This window comes from Scyliorhinus canicula, chromosome 10 (assembly GCF_902713615.1).
Source record: "Scyliorhinus canicula chromosome 10, sScyCan1.1, whole genome shotgun sequence".
Lineage (NCBI taxonomy): Eukaryota > Metazoa > Chordata > Chondrichthyes > Carcharhiniformes > Scyliorhinidae > Scyliorhinus > Scyliorhinus canicula.
In genome coordinates, this window is record NC_052155.1 from 137,849,274 (window position 1) to 137,866,528 (window position 17,255).

The window sequence follows — 17,255 nt, forward strand, 5'->3', positions numbered from 1 at the left end:
CCTCTAACTATAGAATCTTCAATAACTAATGCTCTCCTGCTCTCCCACCCTTCCTTCTGAGCCACAGGGACAGACTCAGTGCCAGGGACCTGGTCACCGTGGCTTACCTCTGGTTGGTTGTTCCCCCCCCCCCCAAACAGTATCCAAAACGGTATATCGGTTATTGAGGGGAACAACCCCAGGGGATCCCTGCACTGACTGCTTCTTCCCCCCTCCTTTTAAACTTCACCCAGCTACCTTCATTCTTAGGAGTAACTACATCCCTGTAGCTTCCATCTATAACTGACTCTGCCTCCCGAATGATGGTCAGTTCATCCAACTCCCGCTCCAGTTCCCTAACACGGTCTTTGAGGAGCTGGAGATGGGTGCACTTCCGGCAGGTGAACTCAGCAGGGCCACTGACGGTGTCCCTCACCTAAAACATCCTGCAGGAGGAACATTGCACTACCCTCTCTGCCAACCCTTCCATTTATCCACTTGACAATTACAGAAAGAAAAAAAACGTACTTGATTTTCACATTCTCCGCAGGTTACAGGTGGTGGAAGGGTTGGGAAAGGGAAAGGACAGAAAAGCTTACCTCACCAACTCACCACACAGTCTTTTTTTTGGTTAGAGGAGGATGGGTGGGAGACCTGTGTAGTGTCTCCTGTTTAGCCACTGCCTGAAATACATTAGTTCTAGAAACTCAGCCGACAGCAGCTTTCCACAATTCACTCCCCACAACAGCCAATCAGCTTCACCGCTCTGCCGCCCCCTGCAGGATCAGATGGACATGGCCACTGGATTCCTCCCACCATAAACTCCTCTGTAGCCCAGAGCAGATGTCCCGAACCCTGGTACCCGGCAGGCAACACAAACCTTCGAGACTCTGGGTCATAGCTCCACAAAATATTGTCTATTCCCCGGACCCCTTGCAGTCACACCTTCCTGTGCCTGACCACTGACAGAATTTAAGGTAGGTAATCTAAGGGGGTGAGACTGCATCCTGAAAAACTGTATCCAGGTAATTCTTCCCCCTCCCTGATGTGTTGTGATGTCTGTAGCTCAGAGCCCAGCTCACTAACTCAAGCCGTTCCGCAAGCAACCAACATTTGCTACAGACGTGGTCGCTATGAACCACAATGGGGTCCACCAGCTCCCACATGTTGTAGCTATAACACATCAACTGGTCTTGCATCCCTATTTTATATAATTAGAATTTATTTAATTTAAAATTGTTTTTAATTATACCACTAATCTTTACTTCCTGCAATTGCTGTTTCCCTACCTAGCCTTCACTTCCAATGTTAGAAAGATAGGAGAGAGAAAGACTCAACCATCAGTCACTTACCTATGATATCTCACGATGTGTTCACTCTATTTTGGTGGTGTTACTGCAATTTATGCCCCAGCTCTCCTACCTTGGCCTGCACCTGCCCCCATTGACCCAATCAGCTGCTTCCTCATGCCCCATGTCACTTTCTGAATCCTGACATCACCACAGGAGCTCCACCTCTGGATTCAATTAAGTTTTGCTGCGCTGTTTTATTAAGTTTTCCCGCCGCACCGATTAGCTGCTCTCCACTAGGTTCACTATCTATCTGGCCTCCGGTGCTCTCTGCCTCTGACCCTCGCTGCGCTATTCCCGCCGCTCCGATCAACTGCTCCCATCAGGTTTGCTCTCTCTCCTGCCTCTGATTGTGCTGCCTCACAGCGCCAGGGACCCGGGTTCAATCTCAACCTCAGGTGGCTACATGTTTGGAGTTTGCACATTCTCCCAGTGTCTGCGTGGGTTTCCTCTCACAGTTCAAAGATGTGCAGGTTAGGTGGATTGGCCTTGCTAAATTGCCCCAGGGTGCTAAATTGCCCCAAGGTCAGGGCTGCTAGAATTGGTCAGGGGATTGGACCTAGGTAGGATGGTCTTTCAAAGGCTCGGTGCAGACCTGATGGGCCAAGTGGCCTTGTTCTGCACTTTAGGGATTCTATGATTCAGCGATGATAACACCATTGAATGTCAAGAGCCAATGGCTGGATTTGCTCTTGTTCGATATGGTTATTGCTTGGCACTTGTGTGGCATGAATGTTACTTTCCATTTGGCAGCACATGCCTGGATATTGTCACGGTTTCGCTTCATTTTATCATGGGACTGTCTCAGTATCTGAGCCGTCGCAGATGGTTCTGAATTCTGTGCAATCTATCAGCAGTCATCCCCATTTCTGACCTTATGATGGAAGGAAGGTCATTGATGAAGAAGTTATCAAGGTGGTTAGGCGTAGGGCACTACCTTGAAGAACTCTTGCAGTGATGCCCTGGAACTGATGATTGGCCTGCAACAAACACAACCTTCTTCCTTTGTGCTAGGTACGAGTCTAATCAGTGGAATGCTTGCTCCACCTCCCTCATTTCGATTCCCATGGTCTTCCATTTTGCTAGGGCTCTTTGATGCCACAAGGTCAAACAGTTCCTTGATGTCAAGGGGAGTCACTCCCACCTCTGGAGTTTAGCTCTTGTCTGTGCTTGAACCAAGGCTGTAACGAGGTCAGATGCCGAGTGGCCCTGGTGAAACTCAAATTGATCGTCAATGAGCAGGTTAGTGCTAAGCAAGTACTGCTTGATGACGCTGTTGATGACCTCTTCCATCACGTCACTGATGATTGACAGTGTGCTGATGGAGCGGCAATGGCCAGGTTGGATTTGTTCTGCTTTGTGTGTACATGACAGACCTGGGAAAATTTTCACATTGCCAGGTAGATGCTGGTGCTGAAGCTGTACTGGAACAGTTTTTAATTCAAATATTTCAGAAGTTATGAGAAATTTAAGTCCTAAAACTGGATTGAAAACTATAAAAGACACATCAAACATTCAGCACTGATAATGTCTGAAGCAATTACAATTTGTAGACATCATACTACATTGTGACTCTCGCATCAGTGCAATGGCAATATGACGACTTATTTGCACAATTCTCAATACAAGTCTGAACCATTTTAACATACACAGCAGAACCACAAAAGTACTTCAAACCCCAAAGAAAACAGCAGGAAAACTTTGGGAGAAGCCATCCTATACCATTAATAGCAGTAGAGTATTCCACGTTTGCACTAACAAAGCATGGCCCTGGCCATGCACTTAGGGGGGAATAATGGGACAGGGATAAGGGAGAAATAGCTGTGACTACCATACTATACTCATATTTGATTCTGAACTACGTATCACAGTATTCAGTTACACTGTAGCCCAAGTGCTATATGTTTGACAATGAAGGTCAGCTGTACAGCAAACTAAATCCACCCCAGTGTACACAGAATTTGCATTTCGGAATCAAGTGATTTCATCCCCAGTACATACTTGTGTTTGTACACGAGCAGTAGTCCTAATCCCAAGTGCCTAACGTTCCCACATCCTTTTATCTCCCACTCTTTCAACCATCTAACTGCTCTTAATCATTGACAAAATCTATCCTTCAATCAGTAAATCTAGTGGTGCATTTCACAGCATAACAACTTACTTCTACTATTCTTGTTCTAAATCTATTACATTTAACCTTGTATTAATATCCCTTTATTCGTGGTCCAAACCCTGAATACTATTAGAAACAGCTTATTGCTATCTCACATATGCCACCCGTCATAATTTAAAATATAGTTCAAATCACCCTTCAATATTTTATGTTTTGACAAAAATAGCCCCAATTTTTCATGTTTTTGTATTTACTGATACAAGGTAGCACGTAGTGAATCTGCACAGTACTCTTTAATAATGTAACATCCTTCGGATGATGTTGATTAGCGAAAAAATATATCAAAATTAATTTGAAACTGCAGTTCTTAGCAGTGAAGGGGTTAAACACTTCTCTCTTGAGCTGTGCCACTCAAGCTTTGAGCTGAAGTTGAGAGCTAGAAAGAAAATATTCCAAGGACACATCTTGCTGGTGATGGGATCCAGAAAAAGAGAGATCACATATGGTGATCCTCAATATCCGCGATAACAATGCGGGATCTTTTCACCATTTGTGCTGGTGTCAGAAAGGAAGAAAATCGTACTAAATTGTTATTGCAGTGGATTTTTTACCTTGGGAAATAGGTAAGTTAAAAGAGTCAGACAAGCAGGTGATCGATACCCACATTCTTGATAATGGGGAGCCGGTGATAAATAAGAAGAGACAGCATGTGCGTATCATTGCACTGATTGGATATTATAATTAAGCATGCACTTGTTGCAATTGGTTAATTGTTCTCATATACTATGCATGATGTAAATCTAATTGATAGTCGTGATTGGATATAGATAACTACGTGTGTGCGTGGGTTTCCTCCGGGTGCTCCGGTTTCCTCCCACAGTCCAAAGATGTGCAGGTTAGGTGGATTGGCCATGATAAATTGCCCTTAGTGTCCAAAATTGCCCTTAGTGTTTGTTGGGGTTACTGGGTTATGGGGATAGGGTGGAGGTGTTAACCTTGCGTAGGGTGCTCTTTCCAGGAGCCGGTGCAGGCTCGATGGGCCGAATGGCCTCCTTCTGCACTGTAAATTCTATGAATAAATAATTAACAAATAATTGGTACATGCTAATTTCTTGTCACCAAATCTCTGCCTCAATTCTTGAACCTGTGTACTCTGGCATATCAGTTTGGAACAGCATTAGCCTAGTTAGAGATATAAAAGGTTTGTTCATAACTGCAAGAGTCTTCATCTGGTCTCTCATGAGTGCAAGGATGAAATACTATAATTGAACAGCTGTATCAATTCCCCTCAACAATGTGGAGTTCTCATTATGGTTTTATATACATTTGCCATTCCAGTTTAACTTTTAAGTTTTATATTTCTTGCGATAAAACCCCAGTATTCCATCACCTTGTCTCTTCTTTTTAATAATTTGAACTAATGTTTTGTGAACACGAAGCCCAACTCCCTCTGCTCTTCCACAAATTCCAATACTCTACACCTATGTTTTTGCACATTTCATCATCTTATCAATGTTCTGTGTCACTCTTTGGTTATTTATTTACCGCGTCTCCTATTTTAGTGCTGTTTTGCAAATCTGGTTTTATGTTCAAATCATTACGATGCTTTTTATTAATTCATAGGTAGGAGCATCACTGGCCAGACAAGCATTTATTGCCTCTTCCTAATTGCCGCTCGTGATAAGATAGTGGTGAGCCACCATCTTGAACTGTTAAACTCTTTGAATCAGTATGCCCATTAGGGAAGGGGTGTCAAGACTTTGACTCCAGGAGTGGCTATATCTCCACGCCAGAATGGCGCCTGTGACTTGTAGAGAAACCTGCAGGTGATGGTGTTCCCATGTATCTGCTGCCCTTATTGTTTTGGGTGGTAGAGGTCATGGGTTAGGAAGGCGCTAACAAAGGAGCCGTGGCAAGTTGCTGCAGTGGATATTGCAGGGAGTCTTTGTGTGCTAGCGGTGAAGGGAGTGAACGCAGTGCAAATCAAGTGGGCTGCTTGTCTTGGATTATGCCTAGCTTTTTGAATTGTTTAGCTCCACTTATCCAAGTGGATAGTATTCAAACATGCGTCTGACTTGCGCTTTGTAGCCGGTGGACAGGCTTTGGAGAGTCAGGCAATGAACCCAGAGTCTCTGAACTTATCTTGTAGCCACAGTATTAAATGGCTGATCCAGTTGAGTTTCATTGGTAACTCTTAAAATGTTGATAGTGGGGAATTCTGCAACGTAATGCTAGTTAATGTCGAGGTTAGATTACCCCTTGTTGAAGATTGTAATTTCCTGGTACTTGGGTAGTGCAATGATATTTGCCACATTAACCCAAGTCTGAATGTTGCCCAGGTGTTGCTGCATGTAGGCATGGATTGCTTCAGTTTCTGTAAATGGTACTCAATTTGTGCAATCAAGTAACTTCCCACTTCTGACTCACTATCAAGGGAAGATCATTGATGAAGCAGTTGAAGATAATTGGGCCTAGGTCACTCCCCAAGGAATTCCTGCAGCCATGTCTGGGAACAAGTTGTCGGCAAAAACCACAGCTATGTTCTTTTGTGCTAGGATGACTCAGATTAGCGAGGTTTCCCACTGACTTCAATTTTGTTTGGGTTTCTTGATACCTCACTTGATCAAATGTTGCCTTGATGTCACTGCCCCCTCACTTAGGACCAAGGACATAATGAGGTCAGTAGTGTGGTCCTGGTAGATCATAGTGCGAACAAATCTGAGGAGTATCAATGCCCACGTCCAACCACACTGAAAAAATGAATTCACTTCCAACTCCGTTTCCTCGCTTTTCACCAGTTTTTAATCCATTTTTTTCTTTTGCATAACATCATGTCACTCATATCACTTAACCTTCACCGGGAGGTTCCTGTGTGGTGCTTTATAAAGGGCTTTCTAAAAAATCTAGATACATGGGTTTGTATTAATCTTAAAAGTTCAAGGGTCTTAATGGTCGGTGGTCATCTGATCGAAACTTTCTCAATTAGGTTGGTCAAGCATAATCTTTTTTTTCCTGTTAAATGTTTTTATTGGCATTTTTTAATTTTTACAGAGTGAAACTTTTGTGTCCGATATTTACAATTTAGAGTTTCTTATTTGCATGCATCTTTCTTGGTATATCTTCTCCCCTTCCCCCATCCCTGTCCCCTCCTTGGTATCCCCCTCCCGCGCCCTGGGTGTTCTATTGCTGAGCTCCTATTATTTCCACTCCTCCCTTCTGTGTTTTTAGTTGCAGGCCTTGTGGGTTTTGGGGGGGCTTCCTGCTCCCTCTCCTCTCCCTGTAGCTCCCCTGGGTTTCCTCCAGGTTTCCTCACTCCTTCCCTCTTTGTATTTTGTGTTCTTGTCTGCTTTCCCCAGTCTCCCCCTCTTTCCCTAGTTGCTCAAACAGGTCTTGGAACAGGCCAACGAATTGCTCCCACGCTTTGTGGAAGCTGTCGGATGGTGTATTTGATCTTCTCCAGGTGGAGAAATTCCGCCAGGTCTGCCAGCCAGTTTGCAGCTGCGGATGGTGCTGCTGATCGTCAGCCGAGCAGGATTCTCCGGTGTGTGATTAGGGAAGCCAAAGCAAGTGTGTTGGCTCCCTTTCCCCATGTGTGGCTCTGGCTGTTCTGAGCCCACGAACCACGAAGACTGCCACTCTCTGGCACAGCTTCACCCTCATCCCCACAACCTTGGACATTGGTTCTGGCAAGCCCACAACATGTGGGCATGGTTGGCCAGGCCTCCATGGACCATACATATTTATCTTCCTCCTCCGGAAAGAACCGGTTTGCACTGGAGTGCTGAGCTTGTGGCATTTGAGTGCTACAGTGAGAGTTTGGTGACTGAGGGAGTTAGGTGAGGAGGGAGTAAGGTGCTCCTTACATTTCATTTCCTATATTTATCAAAGAGCGTGAAGGGAGCCAGGAGTTTAGAGTACAGCTGACTGGAAGTAGAGTCGGAGGGCGGAGGTCCAGTTGGTCCAAGGGGCAGCTAATTCTGTAAAGAGGGGATGGAGGCTAGGGCAGTTGCATGCTCCTCCTGTAGGATGTGGGTGGTGAGGGATACCACTGGTGTCCCCGCTGACTATACCTGCGGGAAGTGCACCCAACTCCAGCTCCTCAGAGACCGTGTTAAGGTACTGGAGCTGGATGAACTTCGGATCATCCGGGAGGCAGAGGGGGTCATAGAGAAGAGTTACAGGGAGGTAGCCACGCCAAAGGTACTGGACAAGAGTAGCTGGGTTACAGTCAGGGGAAAGAAAACTAACAGGCAGACAGTGCAGGGATCCCTCGTGGCCGTTCCCCTTCAAAACAAGTATACCATTTTGGATGCTGTTGGGGGGGGGGATGACCTACAGGTCTCTGGCACTGAGTCTGGCTCTGGGGATCAGAAGGGAAGGGGGGAGCATAGAAACGCAACAGTAATAGGAGATTAATTGGTTAGGGGAATAGATAGGAGATTCTGTGGTTGCGAGCGAGACTCCCGAAAGGTATGTTGCCTCCCGGGTGCCAGGGCCAGGGATGTCTCTGATCGTGTCTTCAGGATCCTGAAGGGGGAGGGTGAGCAGCCAGAAGTCGTGGTGCACATTGGTACCAACGATGTAGGTAGGAAAAAGGGTGTGGAGGTAATAAACAAGTTTAGGGAGTTAGGCTGGAAGTTAAAGGCCAGGACAGACAGAGTTGTCATCTCTGGTTTGTTGCCAGTGCCACGTGATAGCGAGGCTAGGAATAGGGAGAGAGTGCAGTTGAACACGTGGCTGCAGGAATGGTGTAGGAGGGAGGGCTTCAGGTATTTGGATAATTGGGAGCGCATTCTGGGGAAGGTGGGACCTGTACAAGCAGGACGGGTTGCATCTGAACCAGAGGGGCACCAATATCCTGGGGGGGAGGTTTTCTAGTACTCTTCGGGAGGGTTTAAACTAATTTGGCAGGGGAATGGGAACCGGATCTGTAGTCCAGCAACTAAAGTAGACGATAGTCAGGACGCCAAAGCACGTAGTGATGCAGTGGGGAAGGTAACAATGACAAAGGAGAGTACTTGCAGGCAAGGAGATGGGTTGAAGTGTGTATACTTTAATGCAAGAAGCATCAGGAATAAGGTGGGTGAACTTAAGGCATGGATCTGTACTTGGGACTACGATGTGGTGGCCATCACGGAAACTTGGATAGAAGAGGGGCAGAAATGGTTGTTGGAGGTCCCTGGTTATAGATGTTTCAACAAGATTAGGGAGGATGGTAAAAGAGGTGGGGGGGTGGCATTGTTAATTAGAGATAGTGTAACAGCTGCAGAAAGGCAGTTCGAGGGGGATCTGCCTACTGAGGTAATATGGGTTGAAGTTAGAAATAGGAAAGGAGCAGTCACCTTGTTGGGAGTTTTCTATAGGCCCCCCAATAGCAGCAGAGATGTGGAGAAACAGATTGGGAAACAGATTTTGGAAAGGTGCAGAAGTCACAGGGTAGTAGTCATGGGCGACTTCAACTTCCCAAACATTGAGTGGAAACTCTTCAGATCAAATAGTTTGGATGGGGTAGTGTTTGTGCAGTGTGTCCAGGAAGCTTTTCTAACACAGTATGTAGATTGTCCGACCAGAGGGGAGGCCATATTGGATTTAGTACTTGGTAATGAACCAGGGCAGGTGATAGATTTGTTAGTGGGGGAGCATTTTGGAGGTAGTGACCACAATTCTGTGACTTTCACTTTAGTAATGGAGAGGGATAGGTGCGAGCAACAGGGCAAGGTTTATAATTAGGGGAAGGGTAAATACAATGCTGTCAGACAAGAATTGAAGTGCAGAAGTTGGGAACATAGGCTGTCAGGGAAGGACACAAGTGAAATGTGGAACTTGTTCAAGGAACAGGTACTGCGTGTCTTTGATATGTATGTCCCTGTCAGGCAGGGAAGAGATGGTCGAGTGAGAGAACCATGGTTGACAAGAGAGGTTGAATGTCTTGTTAAGAGGAAGAAGGAGACTTATGTAAGGCTGAAGAAACAAGGTTCAGACAGGGCACTGGAGGGATACAAGATAGCCAGGAGGGAACTGAAGAAAAGGATTAGGAGAGCTAAGAGATGGCATGAAAAATCTTTGGCGGGTAGGATCAAGGAAAACCCCAAGGCCTTTTACACATATGAGAGAAATATGAGAATGACTAGAGCAAGGGTAGGTCCGATTAAGGACAGTAGTGGGAGATTGTGTATTGAGTCTGAAGAGATAGGAGAGGTCTTGAACAAGTATTTTTCTTCAGTATTTACAAACAAGAGGGGCCATATTGTTGGAGAGGACAGCGTGAAGCAGACTGATAAGCTTGAGGAGATACTTGTCAGGAAGGAAAATGTGTTGCGCGTTTTGAAAAACTTGAGGATAGACAAGTCCCCCGGGCCTGACGGGATATATCCAAGGATTCTATGGGAAGCAAGAAATGAAATGGCAGAGCCGTTGGCAATGATCTTTTCATCCTCGCTGTCAACAGGGGTGGTACCAGAGGATTGGAGAGTGGCGAATGTCGTGCCCCTGTTCAAAAAAGGGAATAGGGATAACCCTAGGAATTACAGGCCAGTTAGTCTTACTTCGGTGGTAGGCAACGTAATGGAAAGGGTACTGAGGGATAGGATTTCTGAGCATCTGGAAAGGCATTGCTTGATTAGGGACAGTCAGCACGGATTTGTGAGGGGTAGGTCTTGCCTTACAAGTCTTATTGAATTCTTTGAGGAGGTGACCAAGCATGTGGATGAAGGTAAAGCAGTGGATGTAGTGTACATGGATTTTAGTAAGGCATTTGATAAGGTTCCCCATGGTAGGCTTATGCAGAAAGTAAGAAGGCATGGGATAGTGGGAAATTTGGCCAGTTGGATAACAAACTGGCTAACCGATAGAAGACAGAGAGTGGTGGTGGATGGCAAATATTCAGCCTGGAGCCCAGTTATCAGTGGCGTACCGCAGGGATCAGTTCTGGGTCCTCTGCTGTTTGTGATTTTCATTAACGACTTGGATGATGGAGTTGAAGGGTGGGTCAGTAAATTTGCAGGTGATACGAAAATTGGTGGAGTTGTGGATAGTGAGGAGGGCTGTTGTCGGCTTCAAAGAGACATAGATAGAATGCAGAGCTGGGCTGAGAAGTGGCAGATGGAGTTTAACCCTGACAAGTGTGAGGTTGTCCATTTTGGAAGGACAAATCTGAATGCGGAATACAGGGTTAATGGTAGGGTTCTTGGCAATGTGGAGGAGCAGAGAGATCTTGGGGTCTATGTTCATAGTTCTTTGAAAGTTGCCACTCAAGTGGATAGAGCTGTGAAGAAGGCCTATGGTGTGCTAGCGTTCATTAGCAGAGGGATTGAATTTAAGAGCCGTGAGGTGATGATGCAGCTGTACAAAACCTTGGTCAGGCCACATTTGGAGTACTGTGTGCAGTTCTGGTCACCTCATTTTAGGAAGGATGTGGAAGCTTTGGAAAAGGTGCAAAGGAGATTTACCAGGATGTTGCCTGGAATGGAGAGTAGGTCATACGAGGAAAGGTTGAGGGTGCTAGGCCTTTTCTCATTAGAACGGAGAAGGATGAGGGGCAACTTGATAGAGGTTTATAAGATGATCAGGGGAATAGATAGAGTAGACAGTCAGAGACTTTTTCCCTGGGTGGAACACACCATTACAAGGGGACATAAATTTAAGATAAATGGTGGAAGATATAGGGGGGATGTCAGAGGTAGGTTCTTTACCCAGAGAGTAGTGGGGGCATGGAATGCACTGCCTGTGGTAGTAGTTGAGTCGGAAAAGTTAGGGACCTTCAAGCGGCTATTGGATTAGGGTAGAATAATGGAGTGTAGGTTAACTTCTTAAGGGCAGCACGGTAGCATTGTGGATAGCACAATTGCTTCACAGCTCCAGGGTCCCAAGTTCGATTTCGACTTGGGTCACTGTCTGTGTGGAGTCTGCACATCCTCCCCGTGACTGCGTGGGTTTCCTCCGGGTACTCCGGTTTCCTCCCACAGTCCAAAGATGTGCAGGTTGGGTGGATTGGCCATGAAAAATTGTCCAAAATTCTATGATTAACCTAGACCAAAAGTTCGGCGCAACATCGTGGGCCGAAGGGCCTGTTCTGTGCTGTATTTCTCTATCTCTATAACCTGTTCATTTGGGTTCTGGTCAGGTGGGTCTGTGCACCACTTTAAATTGTATGAGCCTTGTGCAGGAGGAGGTGGAGTTGGCCCTACTCAGTATTTTGCTCAGGAGTCCCCAACACACTCCATCCCCAGTTCATCCTCCCATTTTCGTCCGCCTTCATCCAGTGGTAGTCTTGTCCTGTCCAGTAACCATCCATAGATGTTCCCTCAGTTCCCTCCTTCTTTACCAGACATATTAATCAGTTCCTCTAATAGTGTGTCCTTGGGGACCTGGGGTATCCTACTGTCTCCTTGCGGAGAAAGTGCTTGATTTGAAGGTGCCCAAGTTCCTGTCCTGTTGGTAGGACCAGGTCTTCAGTCAGTTCGGTCAGTGCCGCTGGTCTGTTCCCCATGTAAAAGTTCCTAACTGCCCCCCTGCCCTGTCTCCATTTTTTAAAAAATGGCGTCTATCATGGCTGGTGGGAATTTGTGGTTTCCGCATAGGGGGGGGCCATGCGGGACATTTCCATTAAACCAAAATGTTGCCTATCTGGTTCCATGTCTTTGGTGCAGCTACCACCACTGGGCAGGATGTGTATTTCGTTGGAGAGCATGGGAGTGCTGCTGTGGCGAGGGTCTGGAAGGTCATTTCCTTACAGGAAGGCTCCTCCAACCTCACCCATTTGACGGTGGGTTCACGTATACATCCCCTCACTTTCTGGGTCGTGGCTGCCCAGTGTTAGTATTGTAGATTCGGCAGTGCCAGACTGCCCATAACTTTTCTCCTTCGCAGTGTTGATTTGGGGATTCTTGGATTCTTACCACCCCAGACAGAAATGCCATGATAATTTTATCTACGCTGTGTAAGGCCTTGGGGATGAAGATCGGTATGGATATGAACAGAAAGAGAAACCTCGGCAGTACGTTCATTTTGATCGTTTACATATCCCCCACCAGGGAGAGCGGGAGCGTTTCCCATTTTAAAATTAAAAAAAAAAAATTATAAACCTGTATGAAAACAGGTTACAGCGAATAAACACTCCTGGAAACGTACTTCCCAACAATCAACTATACAGTCTGTACAGATTTTTCCCCTTTTCCACACCCCCCCCCCCCCTCCCGGCGACGAACAGCCCCTCAAACACGGTCACAAACATCCCCCACCTTTCTTCAAACCCTCCTGAAGAGCTCCTTAACTCATACTTTATCTTCTCTAATCGCAGGAAGTTGTACAGGTCACCCAACCAAGTTGCTACCCCCAGTGGCGATGTCGACCGCCACTCCAGCAAAATTCTCCGCCGTGCAATCAGAGGCAAAGGCCGTCCTCCTTTCCATGAACTCCGGCTTTTCTGAAATCCGAAATATCACCACCAAGGGGTCCACCTCCTCCTCCACTATCCTGGCTAAGACCGCGAACACGCCCGCCCGGAATCTTCCCAATTTTTTGCAACCCCAAAACATGTGCGCGTGATTCTCTGGCCCCCGCCCAACCGCTCACACTCATCTGCTACCTCCTGAAAGAACCCACTCATTCTTGCCCGAGTCATACGCACCCTGTGCACCACCTTAAACTGTATCAGGCTCATCCTTGAAAACAGGAGGTCCCGTTTACCCTACGCAGTGCCTCACTCGATATATCCGCTTCTCATTTCTCTTTGATCTTCACCACCCGTTGGCTTCCCTGCTCCCCCAACCACTTGTATATATCCCCAATTCTTCCCTTCCACATCCAGAAGATTTTCTTCTTTTGAAGTTGAGACATTAAGGCCAATTGTAGAGCTCCTAAAACATGGAGCAGACATCGACCCCAACACTATCATTGTGAAACTGGAGAACATGTCATAGGCCTTTTGAATTTAACATTTTGCTATTATAGCGGTCTTTTAGCAGGTGTTATACAATCACAGACAATATAAATAAAAGCCTGGCAATTCTGTACCATTCACTTACAATCTCCAATCCCCACTCTTCAAAAGAGAAACCTCTTCAAAATAGTTTAATATTGACCTCAAAATAATGAGTGATTACTGAATTAAATCCATTTTGCTACATTACAGCTCTCCTACCTGTAGTAACAACCTTTCATCTCCAACGACAATAGCTTGGTTCCATTCAATGACTTCTGAAAACGGCAGTTGCCATCCGTTACTCAACATCACTGGAATACACGCAGCCTGTGATAGTTACAATGGAAATTGCACAAATATAGATCAGAAGATAAAAATGTCATTTATAAGCATGCAAAATATAAGAAACATTCATGGCATCTACGGCACAGTGGTTAGCACTGCTGCCTCACAGAGCAAGGTTTAATACCAGCCCTAGGGTGACTTGCGAAGTTTGTACGTTTTCCGTGTCTGCGTGGGTTTCCTCTGGGTGCTCCAGCTTCTTCCCACAGTCCAAATATGGGCAGGGTAGGTGGATGACCATGCGACAAATTGCCCCTTAGTGTCCAAAGATGTGCAGGCTAGATGGCTTTACGGCAATAGGGTGGGGGAGTGGGTCTACATATAGTGCTCTTTCATTGGGTTGGTGCAGACTCGATGGGCCAAATGGCCTCTTTTTGCACTGTATGGGTTGCATGATTCTACAAGATTTTAGGCTGGGAACATTTTGATAAAGCACCCTGTCCAGTACGTTAATAACCTTATTCTCCATATTCATTATGTGAGAAAGCATGTCTTCCTCTTCTGGAGAACAAAATATGGGAGAAACAGATTTATGCTTGAACATTAAAAAATTCACATTAAAGATAAATACCTTTCTTGGGATGTAGGCATTGCTCTTAAGGTCACCATAAATTGTCCCAAAGTCATCCCAAGAACAACCTCTGCAGGTCTGGGTCAGCTCAGACACTTCCGAAGGCAGCTAGGAGTCAAATAAGTTGGCATGGGGCTTGTTCTATGGCTTATTAGACCAGGCTTCTGATGACTAATAGAGTAACATAATCATTACTGTACCCATCAAGACTGGAATAACATGGAAACAGGTCATTGTGCCCAGCCAGTCTGTATCACCATTTAGGTCAGTCACTTACTCTACCCCATAATTCTCTTTTTAAATTCAGCTAATGATTCAATTTTTCAATGTTTTTTTTCTGTCTTAAACACCAACAAGGAGTGAATTCCACCGTCTCAACTGTCTAAAATGGTTTCTCATGCTCTGTGCTGTAATCTTTTACATTTTTTCTCTGCCTATGGCCTCTTATTTTAGAATATTCAACTACTGAAAACAGTGTTTTTATCTAGCTCTGTCCCATTCTTTCAGAATTTTAAACACAACCTACAGCATAATCTGTCTTGTTTTAATGAAAAATAGTTCAATTTTTCAAGTATTTATATTTTCTCACTGGGAAATTTCTTAGTAAGTCTGTGTTGTACTTCCTCTGAAGCCTCAATATTCATCTTGTATAATACTGTACCACAGTAAGCCATATACAAAGCTCACCACTATCTCTTATACGCTGTATCGCTGGAGATAAAATCAAGAATTCTATTAGCTTTTTTAAAAAAAAGACTGGAGATGCTGCCTTTAATGTTCTGTGAACTGCTTCCCAAATCCCTTTGCTGTCCCACAGTACTGAACCTACTCCCATTCAAAATATAACTACTGTTTTACTGCTGCTTTTTTAAAAAACAAAATGCATCACAGGACATGCCAGCTCCAACTTTTATGAGCTGCATATAGAAAAACTAAGTATAGAATCAGAGAATTTACAGTGCAAAAGGAGGCCATTCGGCCCATCGATTCTGCACCGGCCCTTGGAAAGAGCCGCCCACTTAAACCCACACCTCCACCCTACCCCCGTAACCCAGTAACCCCACCTAACCTTTTTGGACACCAAGGGGCAATTTATCATGGCCAATCCGCCCAACCTGCAGATCCCTGGACCGTGGGAGGAAACCCACGCAGATACGAGGAAAATGCGCAGACTCCACACAGAGAGCGACCCAAGCCGGGTATCAAACCTGGGACCCCAGCGCCGTGAAACAACCGCGTCAACCACCGTGCCGCCACACACACCCCACCACGCGCACACACTCCACACCCCTCAACACACACACACTACTATAGAGGATATTAGAAAATAAAAATCTGTCACAAGATACATAATGTTGAAAACGTAAACACTTTGATAATTTAACTGTTAAATATCAGGTAAAAGTAGTATTAAATGCATCCATTGAACAATCAGTAACATAACTTCCATTGCAAACATAATTTGTGTAGCTAAGCGAAAGAAAACAGAACATGGCAAAACAGAAAATTAGACAAAATATAAAATGATAGGTGCATGTTATAGAATTGTGTGCATTATTTTATATAATTTTAAGTTTTATAAAGTTCTGTTCCTATTTGCTTTATTAGTAAGCTAACTGAATATTGCTATTTTTTAAGGGAAGGACTAAGTAAATATGACGATACGCCTTACTCCATCCTTAAGCATCTTACATCCAAACTGCTGGTTTGAAAAGCAGTACTCCTGATTTCCTTGTTTTCTGTAGTGAAGCGTTTGGGCTTCCACTTCTCAACAGCACTAATACTGTGATATGGGAGATCTCTGGCTCAAACTCAGAACATTAGCATGATACCATATGTTGGTGCTAAAAACAATGTTTACGCTTTCCTTTCCCATTAACTACTGCACTCATTGCTCTGACAATATTTAGTTATCAGCCTAAGAAAGAAAAATGTACTTTTATATTGCACATTCTCACACCCACAAAACATAGCAAGTGCTTCACAGCCAATTAATTACTTAAGTTCAATCACTGTTATACAAGGACATGTGGCACCCAACTTGGCATAGGAAGGCCTCAGAAACAGCAAATGGGATAAATGATCACTTAATCTGCATCAATGATTTTGGTTTAGTGACAAATATTGGCCAAGACATAGGACGAACTGGCTGATATTCTTTTAACAGCGCCATAGGATATTTCACCCAAGAAACAGACAGATCTTATCATCGAATTTATCATAGAATTTACAGTGCAGAAGGAGGCCATTCGGCCCATCGAGTCTGCACCGGCTCTTGGAAAGAGCACCCTACCCAAGGTCAACACCTCCCCCTATCCCAATAACCCAGTAACCCCACCCAACACTAAGGGCAATTTTGGACACTAAGGGCAATTTAGCATGGCCAATCCACCTAACCTGCACATCTTTGGACTGTGGGAGGAAACCGGAGCACCCGGAGAAAACCCACGCACACACGGGGAGGATCTGCAGACTCCGCACAGACAGTGACCCAAGCCGGAATCGAACCTGGGACCCTGGAGCTGTGAAGCCATTGTGCTATCCACAATGCTACCGTGCTGCCCTAAATACCGTCTATTTCAGACAAGCCTGTACTTAGTGCACCTGTACCTTATGGACACAAAGTAGCCAATTGATCTGTAACTGTAGCATATGACAATTCTGGTTAACAGTAAGATTTGAAATGTTCAAGGTTAATTATTTACTGTTTTTCAATGATCCACATTACACCCAAATGCACCATAGAAAGCATTCTATCTGGTTGCATCACAGCCTGGTATGATAACTGTTCGACCCAAGACCTTAAGAAGCTACAGTCGTGAACACAGCCCAGTCCATCACGCGGACCTGCATCCCATCCACTGACTCTGTCCACACCTCCCGCTGCCTTGGGAAAGCAGGCAGCATAATCAAAGACCCCTCCCACCCGGGTTATTCTTTCTTCCAACTTCTTCCATCGGGCAGGAGATACAAAGGTCT

At 45.2% G+C, this 17,255-nt stretch overlaps 1 protein-coding gene across 1 annotated transcript in view; it reads right to left on the reverse strand.

Annotated features, from left to right (window-relative positions):
* The window catches only part of LOC119972676 (exostosin-1-like), a 255,149-nt gene that overhangs the window by 85,918 nt on the left and 151,976 nt on the right, over positions 1–17,255 (reverse strand). The window contains exon 3 of the mRNA XM_038809779.1: positions 13,583–13,690. Within this exon, the coding sequence (XP_038665707.1) occupies positions 13,583–13,690 (108 nt within the window). The remainder of the gene's footprint in view (positions 1–13,582; positions 13,691–17,255) is intronic.